Source organism: Protopterus annectens, chromosome 9.part0 (genome assembly GCF_019279795.1).
Source record: "Protopterus annectens isolate FY-2018-M chromosome 9.part0, PAN1.0, whole genome shotgun sequence".
Classification (NCBI taxonomy): Eukaryota; Metazoa; Chordata; order Ceratodontiformes; family Protopteridae; genus Protopterus; species Protopterus annectens.
This window is the reverse complement of record NC_056743.1, coordinates 267,759,733-267,781,332: the sequence shown is the minus strand read 5'-3', so window position 1 is coordinate 267,781,332 and position 21,600 is coordinate 267,759,733. Positions and strand designations below refer to the sequence as shown.

Here is a 21,600-nt window from a genome sequence, read left to right as displayed (position 1 = left end):
CTTAAAAAGTCAATATTGGCAGAAAAAAGACAGAAAATCCACCCAAGGCTGGCCAATCAACGAAATCCACAAGTGTTCCAATTAAAATGTAATCCTTTAATACGAATAAAACTTCGACTTGAAAATAAAATGAAAAATAAAAAAGCTCAAAACTGTCCCTTGAAGATATCTGATAAGCGCTTTTGACTGTTGTCTTCCTCAGATCGTGGGCTTGAATACACCCTCAGAAGCCGGTGCCTGCACAGGGGCTCCGGACCCATCCAAGGTAGAGACATCCGGAGGTTCCACAGTTGAAGCATCTCACGGCATACCGGACTCTGAATGGGTCTCAGTAGAGGCCTGCAAATCTGAAGTAGCGGGTATCAGGCTGTGAAAGCGCCTCACTGAATACCAGTGAACTGGCGACTAGCTTAGGAGAAGCATCGTCGGCAGTTTTGGACCTAGGCGGCCTGTCTCTGTCCTTATCTTTGCATTTTTTCAGAAAGTCGGTAGACGGGTGGCTTACCGAAGCCATATCTGGGTAATTGAACCGAGTACCAAAATCTTTAGAAGCGTAAATATACCAACGACGAATAGTTTGTTGTTTAAATAAGGCACAAAACCGACCACGAGGTACGTCGTGGTAAGGGCCTAGGCAAGGAATACAGTACGAATGAAAATTTTTATGAGGTATTTGCTTTCCACAAGAAATGTAATTACTGACTTTTACTGATATCGGTTTAGTGCAAGAAAAAGTTTCCCCAACGGGGTACTTAGCTTTAGTTGAAGACTTTGGCTCTGAAACTCGAAAACAAAAATTTCAGGCATCGGCCGACCGGCACTTGCGAACTGCTAATGGCGTCGGCTGCATGCTTTATAGCCCTGACTACCTGACGTCATGGAAGATGCGACAGCAACCTACACAGGACCCAAGACTTATAATCAGGCCGACTGAGGGCTACTGCAAGCAGATTGCTGAATAATCCTGTGGCTTCTTTTAATTCAGCTTTATTAGAATTATTAGAAAGAGGGGAGAGGTTGTTTTTTTTACTGTCTAATGATGTAAAGAAGCTTTACATTTCTAAACCAGTTGAGCCATTATTTTGTGCCATTCCAAATGCACATCAGAATTTAACAGACCTTCCTGATAGATCAATAATTTTGGGGAAGGGTTCTTATTTGCAAAACGTTGGTGCTTTTTTAGACTTTCAGTTGAAAAAGTTGTTATAAAGAGTACCTGTACACTAACAACACACAAGAATTACTGGAATGTGTGAAGAATATGGCTTAGAGTGAGAATTATTATTGGGTAACATCTGATGTTCGATCTTTGTATACTAACATTCAACATAAGTGGGGTTTGGGCGCAGTTTTTAATATTATGGGGAAGGACATTGTACCGCATATTCCTTGTCTCATTATCAGAATTTTGTTTGATGCACAATTATTTTTGTTTTAGGAATGAAGATTTTTTGCAAATCAGGGGCACAGCAATGGAGGCTTCATTTGCCCCGACTTATGCAATGTTTTAGATATATATATATATATATATATATATATATGGGAGATTTTGAAAGGAAGTGGTTGTATTCTACAAATTTCGGAAAACATATAGTTTTGCATAAAATACTTATTGATGACTTATTTTATATGTTACGGGAATGAGAATGAATTTGTTGAATTTCTGGATGAACTCAATAGAAATGCCTATGGTTTCAAATTTACATATGAACTGAACAGGAAATCTATTAAATTTTTGGATGTTTTATTGTATGTCGAGGGGGAATCAAAAATTCAGAATCAACTTTATACTAAGGAAACAGCAGTCAATAATTTTTTGCATGTCTCTGGGATACATCCACCTCATATGTTAGATTCTTTACCATTTGGGGAGATGAAGAGAATAAACATTAATACTTCTGAGGAAAGTTTTAAGAAAGAAGGTTTGATGGAGGTGAATCGGAGGATTTTAGAAAGCAGTTATTCAATGGAACAATTAAACAAGGCTAAAATGAAACTTCTTAATGGAGATACCAATAGGGTTGAAAAAGTTTGGGGTAACACCTTTCGGGGTGAAAATACTAAGAAAAATAGACATTATTGAAAAAAAATATTTATTGTGACTCTTTTCACCAATAATGGAGTGGACAGTTAGAGATTGTTGGCATGTGGTTTGTTATGATGAGGGTTGGGAGAATTGTTTCCCCAAGCACATCAGTTTTTCATATGGAAGACTTTATAATTTGAAAGAAGAACTGAGCTTTGAACAAATGCTAAATGTTGTGCCTCTTGATCAAAGAGGCACGTTTGTTTGTTGGCACTATAAGGTTTGTCCTAAGGCAAGAAATTTGTCAGAGACTAAGATTAATGTTAAAAACTTTATTTCTAATGATAGATTTGATTATGAATCTTAAGGGGTGGTATACATAAGTAGGGTGTGCTTCTATTAATCCTGGATGGTATGTGGGTCAGACCAAATGGAAAATTAAAATATGTATTTTAGAGCATTTGGCTAATATTAGAAATGATAATTTGAAAAATCCCACTGTTGATCACTTTGATAAGGTACATCAAGGTTTGGACACTGGACTCCTTTTTAGTGTGTTAGCTCAGCCTTTTCTTTCCAGAAAGGGTGATTTTGTCCATAAGTTGAATTTATTAGAGAGTAAAATGGCATTAAATTATAGAACATTATTCACCAGAAGTTTAAACCTTGAAATTAATGTTTGTCCATAAATAAGTAATATTCTGTAGAAAGTATATTAAAAGTGAATTTTTTACGAGTAACACTATTATTTACATATAAATCTGAATGTCATAAAATTAATTTTATTAACTTGATTTTAAATTGTTTAATTAATTAATTGTATGATTTATTAATTTAATGGTGTTCTACCTGTACTCAAGGCACCTGGTGTAACTGGTGAATCATCCTGAGAAGGCCAAGTGCCAAGGTACCAGATCAGTAAAACTGGTGATAGTAGAACAGTTGGGCTTTTTTGTTTTCTTTGTGTTTTTAATTGTTAAATACACTGCTACCCTACATCTTTGCTTGGCTTTCTTAAGCAGTCACTTTATTCTGATATAAAACAGTCTGTTGATGTTATTCTATTTTGTATGCAATGTTTCATGACTTCACCTTTGCTCCCTTCACATGCATCATCCATGTTTGGTAGATGGTATAGAGGATTACGGCTACTCACTTACCTTCCATTTGCCTAACTATGTGACTTTAGGCAAGTCATATAATCAGACAGATTCCTCCCAGGAGGAGTCTGAAAAAGATCCATGGAAGTAAACAAACTTTTGGACTTGAACTTTAAAAAACATTTACACGTTTTTTGAAGCTGTGGCCTTACGGCAAGGCACTGAAGTTATGTGAACTGCCATCAGAAAACAGCAGTTAAGGCTTCTCTGAAGAATACACAATTCAGAAGTCAGCTTTGTTTAGCTGATAAAATAACTGTCAAGTCTTGCAAGCTCTAAATATGTTTTAAACAGGTATTGCAGATGCAGCAAAAAGATGTGTGGCAAGACCTACTACCCTATTCAAAGCATATTTTAAAGATGTGTTACTCAAAGGTCTCTGATACAGATGACAAGTTATGTCTGTATTTTTCTGCAAAAGAAAAAGTACACCAGTTAACATGAAGTCAATTTCATAAGAAGTAGTTTTATGAAATTACATTTGCTTATTATATGAAAATGTTTACACGGTATCTGCTTCTTGAAAACATTACTTGCAAATAGAGACATTATTACTTAAATTACAAAGAAAATGATAGAATCATTTTTTTAAAAATTATTTTTCTTACATGTTTCCAACTATGCAGATAGTGCAAATATATTCTTCCTTGGGCATCAACATGTTTCCCTTCCCGGATCACCATACTGGAAGTTGGCTTTAAGAAACAGATTGGTGGTGCAAATGGGTATGAATCCAAAATCCAGAAACGCACTGGTATATTAAATATCTGACCTGTTTGAATTAAACAGAAAAAAAAATAAAAAATTCAACTGGAAAGACATTCAAATATTTGACAACATTAAAAGTGCACACAGAAACCAAAGAAACGCTGAAATGGAATACTTTGCATGCTTCTCCTTCTTTATGTGTTATGTTTTATTTTAGATTGACAGGACACTGTGTAGAAACAGCAGTTTTAATATTTTTAAAAGTATTACTCAACATGAATTGTTCCCATGATATGAATTGAAATCAGATTGTTAGACTCATAATGCGCACAGCAGCTACAGAGGTATTTTCTCCTGAAAACTTTTATTCAACCTCCTCCCATACCATTTTCCACATGGATCTTAACTAACCATACACTAAGAAACCAGGCTGAGTTTTCTTAAAGAGTCAGACTTGAGAGATTCTTCCGGATCCCTTTTATCTAGTACCTTCCACCCGACAATCTCATGTCAGACATAAATGACAAGACTTTTCTAGTGGCTGCCTCAACACATTGGAGATTTTTACTTCAGACATAAGATGTAGATCTTCCCCTTCTATAACACGCTGGTAGCATTTCCTGCTAAAGACATTTCCTGCCAGTGATACCATGGAATCCCATACCTGACATTTAATGCACTGCATTTCATAGGTTGCAAATTGGAGTGCTTGTGCCCTTCCTCTCTTATGTTATTTTATTTTTTGTTTGTTACTAAATAGTAGAAGAAATAGTTTTGCATTCTCTTCTGTAACAAGATCATGGCTGAAAAAGAGCCACATAAACCAGCCCACACCATACTTGCTTTAACAATATGGAGCCTACAGACCATGTCAGAGTTCAGAATATATATCACAGGATCTGGTATCATATGAATAGTTTCACCGGAGATTACTAAGCTAACGGCTTAAGGGCTCTTACAAGCCCAGCCAATATAAACCAATTTTACCCGATATATAGCCCCTAGGGGCAACAGAATGACATGGATTTGTGCCTATGCATTGAGTATCTTACAGATTGCCCCTGTCCATAAAGGACATAGGCACTACCTGTATCTATAAATGCTGAAATATTTTCATATTTTTTTTTAACCATTGCAAATGCCCAAAGATCTGCAGAGTCAGATGCAAAACAAAAGAAAGAAAGAAAAGAAAAATAAATCATTAATTTGAAAAATAGTTCATCTGCAACCACCTGATACCTCCTCTTGTTGGGGTAGCTTGAATGAAAACAACAGAGAATATGATGAGCTGCATAAATAATCAGAGAAAACAGAATTGTGCGATATCAGAAATGATCGGACAAGGGGTGGATTCTTAACAGAACCAGATTTAACATTAAATACAATTATACCATGACCCTCCATTAATATTCCAAAACGGGCACGCTGATTGGTCAGCGTGCACGTTGTAAATCGACTTATACTAATGGAAAAAGGTCCGGTTGCCCGGACTTTTTCCATTAGTATAAGTCTTTTTTAAAACACTGTCTCGCTATGTTAAACTCCTTTAACATAGCGACACAGTGTGTAAAAAGCAATGGAGATCTTGCTTTCTCCATTGCTTTTTTTTTTAAACCTGTCTCGCTATGTTAAATGGGTTTAACATAGTGAGACAGCTTTAAAATAAGCAACGGAGATCTCCATTGCTTATTTTAAGGCTGTCTCGCTATGTTAAACCCATTTAACATAGCAAAACAGTTTGTAAAAAGCAACGGAGATCTTGCTTTCTCCGTTGCTTTTTTCAAAACTGTCTCGCTATATTAAATGGGTTTAACATAGCGAGACAGCTTTAAAATAAGCAACAGAGATTCTCCATTGCTTTTTTTAAAGCTGTATCGCTATGTTAAACCCATTTAACATAGCAAAACAGTAAAAAGCAACGGAGATCTTGCTTTCTCCGTTGCTTTTGCCCACAGCTCTGATGTACTGTGTAGGCATACGCATGCGCAGTACATCAGAACTGCCGCAGAATACCAGACACCAGACAGCTGCGGAAGGGCAGCAAGGAGGCATTATACAATGCCATTATTTAAGAAAAGTAATAATTTATTTCTTAAATAATGTCATTGTATAATAGCAATAATCCACTTCTGGGTGTGGGTAATGCTGGATTTACCCACGGCTGGCTTTGTTGGGCCACTCGGGCTTCGCCCTCATGACCAAACCATGCCAACCATGGGTAGATCCAGCATTACCCATACCCAGGCGTGGATTATTGCTATATTAATGATATGTGAAGAGTGAATAAACTTGCCATAACCCAACTAATGGAACTCACTGAAGTGTGTGATGTATCTAGACTGGCTTGTGAGAAGGATAAGATGAAAACCTGTAACAGAAGTTTAAATGTTTTAGAAGGTATGTGAAGCAAGGAAAACACTGCTCAGGGGAAAGTCTTGTACAGCATGAGTGTCTTTAACCATGATAAACAAATGTCCTATATTAATCAAATAAATACAAAATATGGTAAAATCATTTTGATAATGCGTGTAAATGAAAATGACCTTACATTTTGAAAGACTGCAAGTACAGCAGCAACTTCAAGGAACTGAATTAGCTCTAGACACAACTTGTATTGAGAATGCTCAAAGGAGAAAAGTATATGCGATAAAAATACAGAAACACTTATCAAAAAAGTTGGAAGTCTGGAAAGAAAAGCTCAAAATTAACTTCATTAAACCCTACTATAACTGCTTCCAGGTAATTCCTCTAACATCAGCCAGATTATTTACATTAACATACTGAAAAAAAAAAAATCATACAACATACAAGCTCTTAAAAAATATCAGCATAAATTTTACATGATGAGCAACACAACTGCCAATGATACTCGACTATCTCAGACAGTTTAAATATACTGAGTGATGCTCATATATACAATAATGGAAATGATCATGACTTTTCTAATTCTGTACATATGTCAATAACCAAGCAACATGGACAGAACTACCTTGCCTCATATAAAAGATCACATCTGGATGAACAAAAATGCTGTTGTCTGCACATACTGCATTTGAATGTTTACTGATGTATTTATTGTACCTTGTTTAAAAATATTGCCAAACAGTTTCCTGATTAACAGTAATTTGTTTACAAATCATTACAAAATTAATATTAACTTGTATACTGAGACTACCAAAATTCAGTTTGAATCTAAAGGACAATACCTCTATGAAGATGGGTATGTGCTAAACAATTCTGCTCTTGTATTGTTCTATAGCAACAATTATGAGATTGTGCATCTGAACACTTGTTTGTACTGCGAGTTTAGAACTTGATTTTGTCAAAAGACACTGGATGCACTTACTAGAAGTCAGAAGATAACCTTTCAGAGGTCCTGGAGAGTTAATCAGACTGCGTTTTTTTTTACATTAGACAGGTATAGGGAGTGTCATGTAATACCTTTTCAAACTTTAGAACCAATGTGTTTGACAGACTGCAACATGAAGCAGTTGTTATGCAAACTGCATACTCATTCTGGTCATCATATAAAACCTCAGAGTCAAAAAACAGCCTACCTATGAACATAACAAATATAAGATTCAGTTCCAGAAAAGCAACACCATCTATTCCAGGTCATCTAATTTGTCAGAGGCTTGACATGGTGAACAGTTAAAGTGTGTATCAGAAAATGTTCTTTCAGAGGGGCGTGGCCAAGATGCCAGTCTGATAGTAGCAGAAATCCATAGCTCTGCTTAGATTTTAATATCCTGACAGGAAATATACTTTAATTTTTAGAAAAATCTAACTAAAAGTATACTAAAAGATAGATTAACTTAATTTTCTAAAAATTAATACATAGTCAACAGAATTTTTTAATTATTCCTGTCAGGAAGTTTTCTACTGGAGATCTCAACATGAGCAACTCGAAGAACCCACACCAGGAGAGTGCAGTGAAGAAAGAACTACATCTTATAACAAACATCCAAGAGCTGCCACTAAAAATGGACAAATTTGAAAACAAAATGGATATTATCAAACAAGAACGCAGTAAACAACTGGAACATTTAAATGGAATAGTAAAAAAACAATCTTAACAGATTCTTGCCTTAGAGGAAACAGTAACGGACCTGAATACTAGAGTGACAGAAAATAAACATCACAATGAATTTCTTCTGAAACAAAACCCAGGCTGATTGAGAAACTGGAAGACCTTGAAAGTAGATCAAGGAGGAATCATATAAGAATATATGGAATTCCTGAGAAAGAAGAGGGTGCTAACATGATACAATTCATCAATAAGTGTTTTTTTATCAGCAATAAACATACCTGAATCCCTCTCTTTTGCAACTGAGAGGGCTCATCGGTCCCTGGCAAATCCACCTTCGTCGCTGAGTTCATCTAACCCCAGGTCTATAATAGTTAGATTTCTTTCTTCACAAGAAAAGGAGTTAGTGCTGAAATCAGCTTGGACTAAATCCCCTATCAAGATGGTTAAAAAAGTTATTCGTTTTGACAATGACTACTCTTCTACAGTCATATCCAGAAGAAAGGCGTGTGTTCCTGTAATTAAGTCCTTGAAAAAAAGCCAATATTAACACTCAAATTCTTTTTCCTGCAAGAATAAAAATCACCTTGCCAGAAGGAGTGAAGATCTTTGACTCCCTACAAGAAGGATTAGAATTTATCCATATATAGATATATATACACACACACACACACACACACATATACATATACATATATACACACTGGGTTCTTTTTTTCTCTAGTCTGGTTAATTGGTGGGTAAATGAAATGTTAAAAATGATTTCTGATTTGAGGCAGCTGTTACTTCTAAATAGCTGTTTTTATATGAAACGGTTAATTTTTTTCATGATGTTGATGTTTTGTGAGGAAACTGGTGGTCTGTGTGACTGTTCTCATTGTGGAGATTCATGACATGGACTGACAAGGCAGCTCGAGTGTTTTTTTTTTTTTTGCTTTTTGTAAACTCTAAAAGCTTCAAGATTTGATTTCCCGCCAAAAATGCTTTTTTCCTCACTAGAGACAACCTCTGCTGTGCATGAGCCTATTTAGATATTTTTTAACAAGTTTATGAAGCTGCAGCTTGAGGAAACAGTGATGACATCACTTGACCTTTTGAACTTGTTAAATGGCTGTATTTAGAATTCCTTTCTCTTGAAATTCTGTTATCCTTCACTTAGATACTTTAAACGGTAGCTAATTAGTTCTGATAAAAGTGTTTATCTCCTTAGAAAACCTATGTTCTTTTATAGATGCACACATTCTGCAGATTCAATAACAGTTTTTAGTAACTAAATGACATCAAATGAACTAGGAGCTGCATTAGAAAACTCATTATGCATATTAAATCGGACTTATGTTAAATAACTAAACTTTTAGTAACTAAACAGAGGGTTGTGAGGCTTTTTTTGTAATAGGTGTTACTTATATATATATATATATATATATATATATGTGTGTGTGTATATATTCAACAGATCCTTACATGAAAAATGTTAGATAGATGACTGACAAAATGGTTAAAACATCTAATGTCAAAAAGGTTAAAACATCTAATGGAATGAACAGAAAACATCTAATGTTTTCAAGAAAGTTTTGGAAATACTGACAATCTTCTTAACCTTCAGCTTCTAATGTTTGGACATACTTTAATTTGATGTGTATTTCTGACATATCTACTTCTCAGAGGTGCTATTATTATATGAGACATATTCATATAGCTTCAGTTATACCGGACACACTCATTTTAATGTACATTTCATGGACTCAGATTTCTTTAGTTACTTTCATAATGCTTTTCTTTTTTATACTATATTCCAAGCAGAGATGGATAATTTGCGTCTTTAGGTGTTGGAGAGGTGGTGGATGGATGGATTAGTTACATTTTTAACTAAACCAGAAATGTATGCATCGTGTATGTGTTGTAAATAGCTTTGGGTTTTGAAAGTAGTGCTTAATAAATGTTATACATCCATGATAACTAAGTTTTCGGTAGATTTCAAGTCAACTCGGAAGAAAGGTCTTTCGGTAAGTAACATTCACATTATAGTCAATGGCTTATAAATGTTTATCATTAAATATTAATGGTTTGAACAATAATGTCAAAAGAGCTGATTTGCTTAAATATATCATAATCCATAAAGCCCAGATCATATTTTTACAGGAAACCCATCTGTTAAAAAAGAGCTACAAAAATATTCATTTAATGGCTATACCATTCTGGCTGACTCATGTTTTAAGATTAAGAAAAGGGCCACTCTTATTCTATGGAAAAATACTTATACTATGCCAAGCATTATAGATACAATTTCAGATAAAGATGGGCTGCTAAGCATGGTTATTTTGGAAATCAATAGGAAGTATTATACTTTGATTAATACATACTGGATACCAGGACTAAGTACTAAATATGTTGACAAATATCTGGACCTGATTACTTTAAATGCAAAAGGGGAAATTATAGCAACAGGGGATTTTAACTGCCTATTATCAGGCAATGATACTTCTAAAAATGGCAAAATAAAACTAACATCTCAAGCCAAGAAGTTAAATGCTTTTACAAACCAGATGAACCTTAAAGATATAAACGGTCTAAGAGAACATTATACCTTATTCTATACTCACTATTCATATCAGTTTGGTACACAAACAAACATTGATAACGTCTTTGTATCAAATAATATATACTCAAAAATAAGTGATGTATCTATAATGACTTGTCCACTTTCAGACCATAATGCTATAAACTTTACATTAACTACACATACAGATTATTTAGGATTTCTACACAGAATTCCTGCTTACATAACTAAGTTAAAAGACTTTAGGGAATGGATAATGAAAGAAATAGACATGTTTATGGAAACAAATGATAATGGTGAAGTGACTGATACCATACTATGGGACACCTTTAAAGTTTATATATATGGTAGAATAAAGTCTTGGTACCTTAAAAAAAGGAGAGAGTGGGACAAAGAACTTTTAGACTTACAAAAAAACCTAGACAAGATAAAAATGGACTCAAAACCAAATAAGAAAGTAGCACATTACAAAATTACTAAGTTAAATCAAAAATACTTAGAAGTTCTGAATCATGAGGTTGCCATAAACCTAGAAAAATTTAAATTACAATCTTATGCTGTAAATCTAAATACCTACATAAAATAGTGGTAAGATCCCGAAAAAAAAATAATAAATAAACAATCAGAATCTTATTAATGAGATTAAATATAAAAGTGATGGTTCACTTAAGAGTACATCTAACTTAATGGGCATATTAGAAGTGTTTAAAAACTACTATAAAGATATAAATAATAACACCAATTTTGGAGACAGATAATGTAATAAATACTTTTATATGTTCATAGGTTGGTACTAGGCTATCGGCCCTAGGGCTTACACAAGTCTAGCCATAACAATTCCCTGGATATTTCTTCCCACAATATTTACTTCCCTGGACCCCTGTCAGGGTGAATTTCCTATCTCCCATCCAATAGTCAAGGTTCCTTTTGAAGAGGGCCAAGGAGGCGCTCTGCTTGACATGTATGGGCAGTCTATTCCAAAGTATGGGGAGTCTCTGGGTCAGGAACATATCCCTCCAGCATGTTTTGTTCATTGTGATGACAAGGTTTAGATCCCTAAAGCGTTTGGTTCTGAGGGATTGGGATTTCTTTAAGTGGAGCACGTCCAAAAGTTCAGGGTTTGACATGGCCTTGTATGTTAGGCAGAGAGTGCCTCAGAGTAGACGATATGCCATAGAGTACAGCTGGAGGTATTTTTAGACGGTCAGCATAGGGCATCTGCTTTAGGCCTGTGATTTTATTCAAGAAAATATAACTACTAATGTGTCAATGCAACAAAATAACATATTAAATAAACAAAATAACACTAACAGAAGTGAAAGACCAAATAAAATATTTAAAAGATAATAAAGATCCAGGACTGGATAGAATAACTCCTGAACTATACAAGATTTATCCCGAATATATATAATAAAGAAAATGAAGAGTGCCTTTACTACGGTTAAGCAAAAATGTGTAACACACCTATTGTGGAAATATTCAATTATCTCCCCCATTTTAAAACAAGGTAAGGACCCCAAATCTTGTGATTCATATAGGCCAATTTCGTTACTAAACACTGATTATAACATTTTCATGACAATATTAGCTAATAGGATAAAGAAAATGTTACCTAATCTAATACATAATGATCAGACAGGGTTCATTCTCCATAGAAAAATGCAAGATAACATTATTAATAGACATAGCATGCAAAAACAAAAAAACAACTATTACTAGACATGGAAAAGGCTGTTGATTCTATTAGGTCTTATATACAAAGAATTCTGATTGGTTTTGAATTCTCCTCAGATTTTGCCAACTTATTAATGAAAATTTATAGTGGGGCACAAGCTTATATGAAAATCGGATCATGTCTATCCTCATCACTAGAAATCCTTAAGGGAACTAAACAAGGTTGTCCTTTGTCACCATTATTGTTTGCTCTTTCAATGGAACCTTTTGCTACATGATGACTGCCTTTGTGCTGGACCTACTTTGTATTGGAGTGTGAGAGTATAACACGTAAAGCGTTTATCGTACTGAATAATATAAGGGCTATGAGGGACCTTGTCTCCATACCAGACGCTACAGTTTACTTCTGAAAACAAAAAAGAAAAAAAACACTGCATGTGTACAACACTTAAATGGGCTTACCTAACTGTACTAGACAGTAGCAATGTTCCCAATGCTGGTTTGTGAATGACCTGGGGAACTGATTACATTATCAGTTGTTAATCCTGAGTCACCATGCCAGTCATTGCAGGTATTCTTTTTTTAACAATAAATATATTGCGTGTGTACTATGCTGGTTTGTTAACGAGCCTGGGAATGGATCACATTATCAAATGTTACTTCTGCGTCTCCATGCCAGTCATTGCAGTTAGTCTTTTTTTTTTAAATAAATACACTGCGTGTGTTCAATGTGTAAAGCATTTAACTGTACAAGCTTTTGATTTAAAAATCATTTCAATACGTGTGCACAACGTGTAAAGCATTTAACTAACTGTGCTAGACTTTAGCACTGTATTCTAATGCTGGTTTGATAAGGTGCTTTTTGAAATGATTACAGTATCAAATGTAATTTTTGTGCTTCTTGCCTATTCATTTCTTATGCAATAACTGTGCATTGTTCTACTGTTTTTTGCCTTCAAATTGCTGCCTGTCATAACCTACCTACATGCTTGTAGTGATCTGCTCCCATTTTACAGACTAAATCTTCCCTGTAAACTGCCTAGGGTTTTTTCTATACCCATTGGGCTCTAGGGAATTGTTTAAATGTTATTAGACTGAGTGTTGTATTGTTTCCACTGCCTACTTTTACTCGTTTCTTCTCCTTCATTCTCTTCACTTCCCCTCCCTCTTGCAGTTACCATATCTAATCTCTCTTCTTCTTTAACCTTTAGTACATTCTTATGCAACCGTCTTCTATTCGGTCTTACTCACCTCCACGCCAGACTGTCCACTCTCTATATCCCCTCCTCTCCTAATATTTGCCTAATGCTCTCTTTCTCTCTCTTTTTTTTTTTTAGTCTGCCACCTCGGGTGCTCCCTCTCTGTATTGCTTAGACAAGGGCTACTTCCCAGCTAAACCTTATAGAGGACTCCCTGGCATCTGCCTGCAACCTAAACACTGCTGAGTGCTTCCACTTCAAGATATCTCCTAAAAAGGAACCCAGTGTATGTTGTATGTATTTGTTACCTTGCCATATCTGTTACTTATACCTCCTGAGTGTGCGATGGCAGCCCACTTGATAGTTTATCCCTTCTACCTTCTCTCCTAGGCTGGTTGTTTTAGCTTAATAAGACCTGACCTTCCTTCTGTTGCTCCCTTTTTTACCACTAGGAGGTTTTGTCCTCCCAATAAATCTAAACATTTATCCTTTTCAATACCCTGTCCCACTTGTATTCTGGCTTACTTTCACCCCTATATCTTTTCTAACCCCCAGAACATGCTCATCTCCTTGTGAGCAAGCTGCTACCTATTGCGTGTATATCTATTCTCACTTGGTACATTGCTGTAGCTCCACTTTTTTAATTGTTTATCGCAGATTTCACTGTGACATGGCTCTGCCCGCTCCATTCGCCCTGCGGGCTCACTCCGCTCCCCTACCCCCAAATTACACCCACCCACCCCAGTACTCATAATCTTATACTCGGATAGCCACACCTCCTTTCTACTTCCACCAATTAGCCCACTCTATCTCGTTACAGACTTATCACTTCAGCCCATATTCATTTACTGTTTTTCTTCTCTCTCTCTCCTTCACTACTCCTTTCAATTCCCTTTCCTTATACCTCCATTTTTCTTGACTCAATTAACATTTTCCCCTTACTATGTCTAAATCTGACATTCCAAAGTATTTTAACCTATTTTTCTTCTTTATAATCCTTAACACTCTAATTGTATCATATGCCCTCACTTACTATGAACATCTAAGCTTTACTGAATCTTGAACATCTAAGCTTTACTGAATCTTTACTCACTTTAAAGCAAACAACTCCACACACTGCTCCAGCCTTACAAACCTACAGTAACTTAACATCCTCATCTCCCTATTTTCTTCCTTTATTCCATAGATTAACCCATAATAAGTATCTCCAAACCAGAAAATCTTACCTAATCTTCACCAAACTCTTAAAATTCTTACATAGTCCTCAACAGTTCTTACTTCTACAAGGTGACATTCATTCAAACCCAGGCCCAAATAACTACCTCACTAACACCCATCCAATCCATCAAACTAACTCTGTCACTCCTACTAGTCCACCCAGCTCTCTTCTTATAGGTCACCTTAATATTCACAGCTTAAATAATAAAATTACCCAACTCCATGCCCTGACAGATATATATTCCTTGGATATCCTATGTCTAACAGAAACCTGGCTCAAGCCAGGAACTAAGGACATTTATATTATCCCTCCTTTTTCCAACATCCTCAGACTCAATCGTCTGAACAAAAAGGGTGGTGGAGTTGCAATACTCTACAAATCTGAATTACAGGTTACCCCAATAGATACTCAACCTCCCTCTCCAAGCAATGCCAAAATCTTAATCTCTAGGCTCCAGGTTAATACTAATAAATCCATATACATCATTTGCTCTTAAATCCCCCCAGGCAACAACATTAATACTCTTGAAAATACCCTTAGCTGGCTCTCCTCACCTCATCCTTCCCACAAGAAACCATACACTTAGGAAATTTTAATATTGATTGGACTTGCTGTATTTCTCCCAAACCAACTTCTTACATAAACCTTTATGGCTTCCATCAAACCATTATTTCCCCTACTAAAATTCATAAACCTACAAACAAAGTACCCTAGATTGGATACTGGTCAATAGTAATCCCCTGGCATATAAAACAGGTGTACTCCCTGATGATATTAGCAACCACTTACTTACTTACTTATATTACTAGACAAAAGACCCCTAGTACCAGCCAAATTATTTACAGAACTACCCGGAATAAAGTTGAAAGGCAAACAACAACAACCCGAAATAAGAAAGACCCAAACCTAGCCAGCTACCAAACAGAGCTCAAAGCTTGCAAATGGTCTCTCCTTAAATACCTACCTCTTGATGAAGCAGTCTCATACTTCAATAATAAATTCTTGCAAATTCATCACCATGCCTCCTCTCATATTATGTGTTTTGCTTGCATTCTGTTTTAACAGCATATTAAAACTTCAAAAGAGACCACAGCTCTCTCTGTTCTGAGTCAGGCAGAATTTTTTCCCTCCCTCCCACCCATTTAAGTTGTCTTGTTAAATACCACTGTCTTTCTAGTTGCCCGCCTCTTATGTTAATCTGACCATATATCTCATTTCTCTCACTGGCTTATGTGAGTAATCACAAAACCATCACTTTTGAAATCCCACCCTTTCAATTATTTAAATTTATTGGCCATCCTACAGTATTTCATAGTACCAAAATACAAAAGTAACCACCCCTTTCAGTCCATCTTGCCGTTTTAAAAATAGTAACTCTCCACTAAACCTTAACTTTTTAAACAGGTAAAACTCAAGTTACCTACTTTCATATCTAACTTCTCTAGTGCACACTGCAGAGTGCATTCTTTTCAATCTTACCTTTAAGCATCCCTGTTACTAGCACTTTCTCTAATACCTAAAAAGATCATCTCTACTTGACTCCAAGTAGACTTTTCTCTATCTGTTAAACCTAGCACTTGCTCCTACAGTACTTATTACCTTGATACGGCACTCTTATAGATAGCACCCCAAAAAGGCAAACCCCCATTTCTCGGTCACCCACGTCCCCCGAATCTCTTTTAAGTTTTTTGTCTAGTCCTTCTAGCATGTCGAGGGATCAGTTGCTAGTGTCCTCTCCTGCTCAGCTGGTGAACCTGGGAATATTGAGGCAATGTTACAATTGCCTCATGTACACAGACAACCCTCTCCTCCTCCCACAAAACACAAATACATGCGAGAGATGCAACTATACGGCCAAACTGGAGGCTGAGCTCTCTCAACATAGGACTGGCAAGACCAGTCAGGAGGAGAAGGTTACCACACACACTATAGACCCAGTCTCACATAGTACCATCACAACCTCAAATCATACACATAAACACACAAAGACATACTCGGCTCTGATCAAAAATCTACCAAAACAGCAGAGGCCACCAAAGCAGACACCCAAACAACCACCACCTCAGAACACAACACCTGCAACACATAGACCTCACAGTCAGAGTGTCAAACAGTCACAGCCCTTAAGGCCAAACACAATGACAGACACACTAGTCATTGGTGACTCCATAGTCAGACACACTGACGTCCCGCTCACCAGACTAAGTAAGGAGAAGGTCACAGTAAGCTGCCTGTCGGGCGCTAGAATCCGCCACATAACGCAAGCACTCAGGTCTCTCAACAGCAGGTACAAATACGACTCAGTCATTGTCCACGCTGGTGTAAACGACCTGAGACGCACTCCTTGGACTACATGAAAAGAGACATTGAGGAGCTCTCTGATTATGTAGCCCAGGCAGGTATGACCCTGACCTTGAGCAGTATCCTACCTTCACCAAGAATGATGCCACAATACAGAGATAAGATGATCAGCTTTAACAATTGGCTTAAACTCTGGTGTCATTCAAAGGGGATCCAATATCTGTCTGCCTGGGATGACATGCTGGACAAGCCACGCTGCTTCAAGGGATGGCTTGCACCTGTCACCCTGGGATTCGGATATTGGCAAAGGCTCTTGCCACCCCATAGTGCCTTTTTAGGCAAGGCTCAAATTCTAAACCTACCACCCTAGAACACAAAAAGGAAAAAACTAAGGGTAATGCTGCTCAATGCCAGAAGTCTAAATCTCAAAATGCACGCACTCGAGGCCCTTCTCAGTATGGAGAACATCGATGTCTGTGCAGTGACAGAAACCTGGTTCAAGGCTCCTGAGAGCACCCCAGCACTATCAGGTTTTACCTCTTATCATGCATTCCGGCCCCAAAATCCGGACAATACCAAGAAAGGAGGGGGGGTATCCATATTCATCAAAGACACCCACACCTCAAGACTGGTGGCAACGCACGATGCATCGGAGACCATCCAGATGCAATTAACCATAGGCAAGACTGCTCTGCAAATTGTAGCATGTTACAGGCCACCCTCACAAACTCAGGAACCTCACATGGCCTTCCTGAAAACACTAGAGGGATAAATGTATCACCAAACACCATCATACTAGGTGACTTCAATTACCCTAATATAGACTGGGAACACTACTCAAGCCCAAACACCCTAGCCCAAAAGTTCCTGGAATTCATAAACTCAAATGCCATGGAACAACTAGTCACCATCCCCACAAGAGGAGAAAACATACTTGATCTCATCATCACGAACATGAGAGCACAATGTTCAACACCGGAAGTATACCCCTCACTGGTGAGATCAGATCACAAACTAATCTCGCTGGAGGTCCTCATCCCACCCCACCTGAAATAAAAAGACCACAGTAAAGAACTTCTCGAAAGCCGACTTCACACTTCTAAAGACTAGTGTGGTCTCCTTTAAGGCCCCCGAGCTGGCGGAAAACAGTACTCAAGCCGCTGAATCACTTACAAATGCCTTCTACCAGCACCTGCAGGACTGCATGGATAAGGCAATCCCAAGCAAAACAAAGACTCTTTGTACCAAAGGCAAGCGTCCACTCTGGTGGACCCCAGCCATAAACAAACTCTACAACAAAAGGAGGAAGCTACTACAAGATAGAGCAAAATCCTTAAAAAGTAAGACACCCTTGATCACTATAAGTAAAAACTAAGAGCTCTCATAAAATCATCCAAAGCAAATTTTGAGAGAAAAATAGCTAAAGACTCAAAAGACAATCATAAAGCCTTCTTTAGCTATGTTAGAAACCTGGGAGGAAACTCCCAGATATGCTCAGAACTAGTTCAAAATGATGTGAAGATTACTGATCCTACAGACATTGCCAACATACTGGCTGACAGGTTCAGTGCAAACTTCTCCCCCCCAAAAGGAGAGATATCTATACCAAGCGATTGCAGCCCCCCAAACATCTCCAACTCCCAAGTGAGAACTGCTCTCTCCAAAGCAAAAAACACAGCATCCATGGGACCTGATGGTGTCCCCGGCTGTGTGCTCCACGAACTCAACGAGGAATTAAACCCACAGCTAGGACAGCTGTTTAATCATAGTCTTACCTCTGGATACGTGCCAGGAGTGGCCCACTGCAACTGTGGTCCCACTTCACAAAGGCGGTGCCTCCACCGACCCTGGAAATTACCGGCCCATTAGCTTGACAAGCCTTATCTGCAAAGCCATGGAGAGGATCATAATGGACCTCATAAATAAAGACATAGGGAATTTGCAGACTTTGGATCCATCCCAGTTTGGCTTTGTCAAAGGCAGATCATGCCTTCTAAACTTGGTTGACTTTTTCGAAACAGTCACCAAAGCCATTGATGAGGAAAGGCAGTCCATACAGCCTACCTCAATCTGGCGAAGGCCTTGATACAATACCCCACTCGGGTATCATTGAAAAACTCATCAGCTTAAATGTTAACCCATACATCACAAGATGGGTTGCAAACTGGCTGAGTGACAGAACCCACAGGGTCAGAGTTGCTGGCGCCATGTCAGACTCAAAGCCTGTCACAAGTGGTGTACCACAGGGCTCAGTCCTGGGCCCACTCTTGTTTGGCATCTACTTTTCCAAGTACAAGCAAACACAGGAGGGTTATGGCTGACAAAGTTTGCAGATGACTGCAAACTGGGCCATAGTAGAAAACACATCTGACACAGATATCCTTCAGAAGGGTCTCACAGAAACGGATAACTGGTGCCAGAGCCATGGCCTAAAGTTAAATGCCAAAAAATGCATAGTCATACCCTTCGGGAAAAACAAGGTTACCCCTAGCTACCAAATAGGTGGCAATCCACTGAGCACAGAAGAAGTTATCAGGGACCTGGGGACCCAGGTTGATAGTAGTCTGTCATTCGACACCCATGTAGCTAAAGTAGTTAGGAAGACCTTCTACATTTCCCACCTTATCATGAAGGGATTCTCATCTAGATCAAGGGAGGTCATAGTCTCCCTATACTCATCACTCATCAGACCAATGATTGAGTACAATGTCCCATTCGGAGTGTATCTGACCCGACACTTGCAGCAGCTGGAGAGGCCACAAAAGTTCCTCACCAAAAGGATAAAGGGTCTCAAACATCTGTCCTATGCTGCCCGACTGAAAGAACTCCAGCTCTATTCAGTCGCCACCGCTTGCTCAGAGGTGACCTTTGCCTAACATACAAGGCCATGTCAAACCCAGATTTGATGAATATGCTTCACCTCAAAAAATCTAGATCCGTCAGAGCCACAAGGGCGGGAGACTTAAACCTCGACACGGCTATTAATAGGACGTGCTGGAGGGATAGATTCATCACCCAAAGACTCCCTATGCTGTGGAATAAAATCCCGGTATATGTGAGGCAGAGCACCTCGCTGGCCTTGTTCAAGAGAAATCTTGACCAATGGATGGGAGATCGCAGATATACCCCAGGGATTACCTCAGTGTCACTGCTCAACAGAGGCACAGCAAAATAATGGGTATAGTTCCCCATACTAAAGGGGTGGCGTAAGCCACAAAACTATGGGCTAGGCTTGTAAATGCCCTCGGGCAGATAGCCTAGTATGAACCTATGAACCTATGAACCTAAAACTAGAAACAAACCTGCTCCATGGCTCACGAAAGAGACCAGGCAAAAAATGCTACAGAGAAATAAAATATGGACCAAATGGAGAAATACTAAAAAGCCTATTGACCTCCAAAACTTTAGGCAGCTTGGAAATGCTACAAAGAAATTAATACTCCTTTACAAAAAAACTATTACCTGAAATTCCAACAAGCGCAACATCAAAATCCACAAAAATTTTGGTCAGGTATTAATAAACTACTTCATCGCGGAAATTCAAAAACACCTACCCCTTCTAATCTGACTCAGAGTTCTCCCAACCATATTGCTCATCCCTTTAACAAATTATTTTCTGAAACAGTCACCTCACTAGCTAATACCTTGTCACCTGCTGGCACCCTAGAACTGACCTCTCAAATAAATAAACCCCCCACTTTAAAACTGCACCCAGTCTCAACATCTCACATCCTTACCCTACTTCTGAAACTTATACCCTGCACACCTGCAACTGGCCACCTACCAGCTGAGTACTTGCAAATGGCAGCTGGAGTACTTGCCTACCTTGTTTACATTTTAATAAATAGAACCATAGTTGAAGGCATTATCCCATCCCTCTAGAAAGTCTCTTATATGATCCCTTTACACAAGGGGGAAACTCAAATGAACTCTCAGACTTCCATCCTATAGCCCTACTTTCTCCCTTAGCTAAAATCATGGAAAGATGCATTCATCGGCAATTACTTGATCATCTTCTCCAAAATAACCTACTAGCTGACTGCCAGCATGGTTTTAGACCATATCACAGTACTACAACTGCGCTCTTATCCTTCACAGGCTGTATTAATAAAAATCGTAATAATAACATACTTTCCTCAGCTCTAATTCTTAGACCTCAACAAAGCCTTCGACACAGTTAACCATCAACTCATGTTAAACATTCTCAAATCTCTCTCCTCAAGACACTCTAGCAGTCCAGTGGTTTAATTCCTATCTAGAAAATAGACAGCAAGCAGTTCTCTGGGACAATCACTTACCTTCACAGCTTCTCATCACCACTGGAGTCCCACAAGGCTCTATTCTGGGACTCCTCCTCTTTTCCATTTTTATTAGTGATCTGAAAACTTCCCTTCCACAATCCTCCTGCATTCAATATGCAGATCACTCAACTCTTATATGTGCCGCAATTTCTTCTGCTGAGCTGCAGTCTAGTACCCAAAAAGTATTTACATCAGCTGAAAATTGGTTCCATCAGTACTGTCTCCTTCTTAACCCCAAAAAAACTAAATTATTACTGTTCACTCCAACACAGAAGTCCTCTCCTATCAACTTTACAATTATATCTAACAATGGCACATTGACTTTAACACTAAACTTCTAGGAGTCACAATTGATCATAATCTTAACTTCTCTACACCTCTCCTATTTTTACCAATCTATCAAAATCCAATTTTAACAAACTGGC

General features: G+C 37.9%; 1 protein-coding gene across 1 annotated transcript in view; it reads right to left on the bottom strand.

Annotated features, from left to right (window-relative positions):
* Positions 1 to 3,472: 3,472 nt before the first annotated feature.
* The window catches only part of LOC122810514 (ubiquitin-conjugating enzyme E2 variant 3-like), a 623,912-nt gene continuing 605,784 nt past the window's right edge, over positions 3,473 to 21,600 (bottom strand). Inside the window, exons 4-5 of the mRNA XM_044082095.1 lie at positions 3,795 to 3,958; positions 3,473 to 3,598 (exon numbers count right to left, since the gene is read on the bottom strand). Coding sequence (XP_043938030.1) covers positions 3,473 to 3,598; positions 3,795 to 3,958 — 290 coding nt within the window. The remainder of the gene's footprint in view (positions 3,599 to 3,794; positions 3,959 to 21,600) is intronic.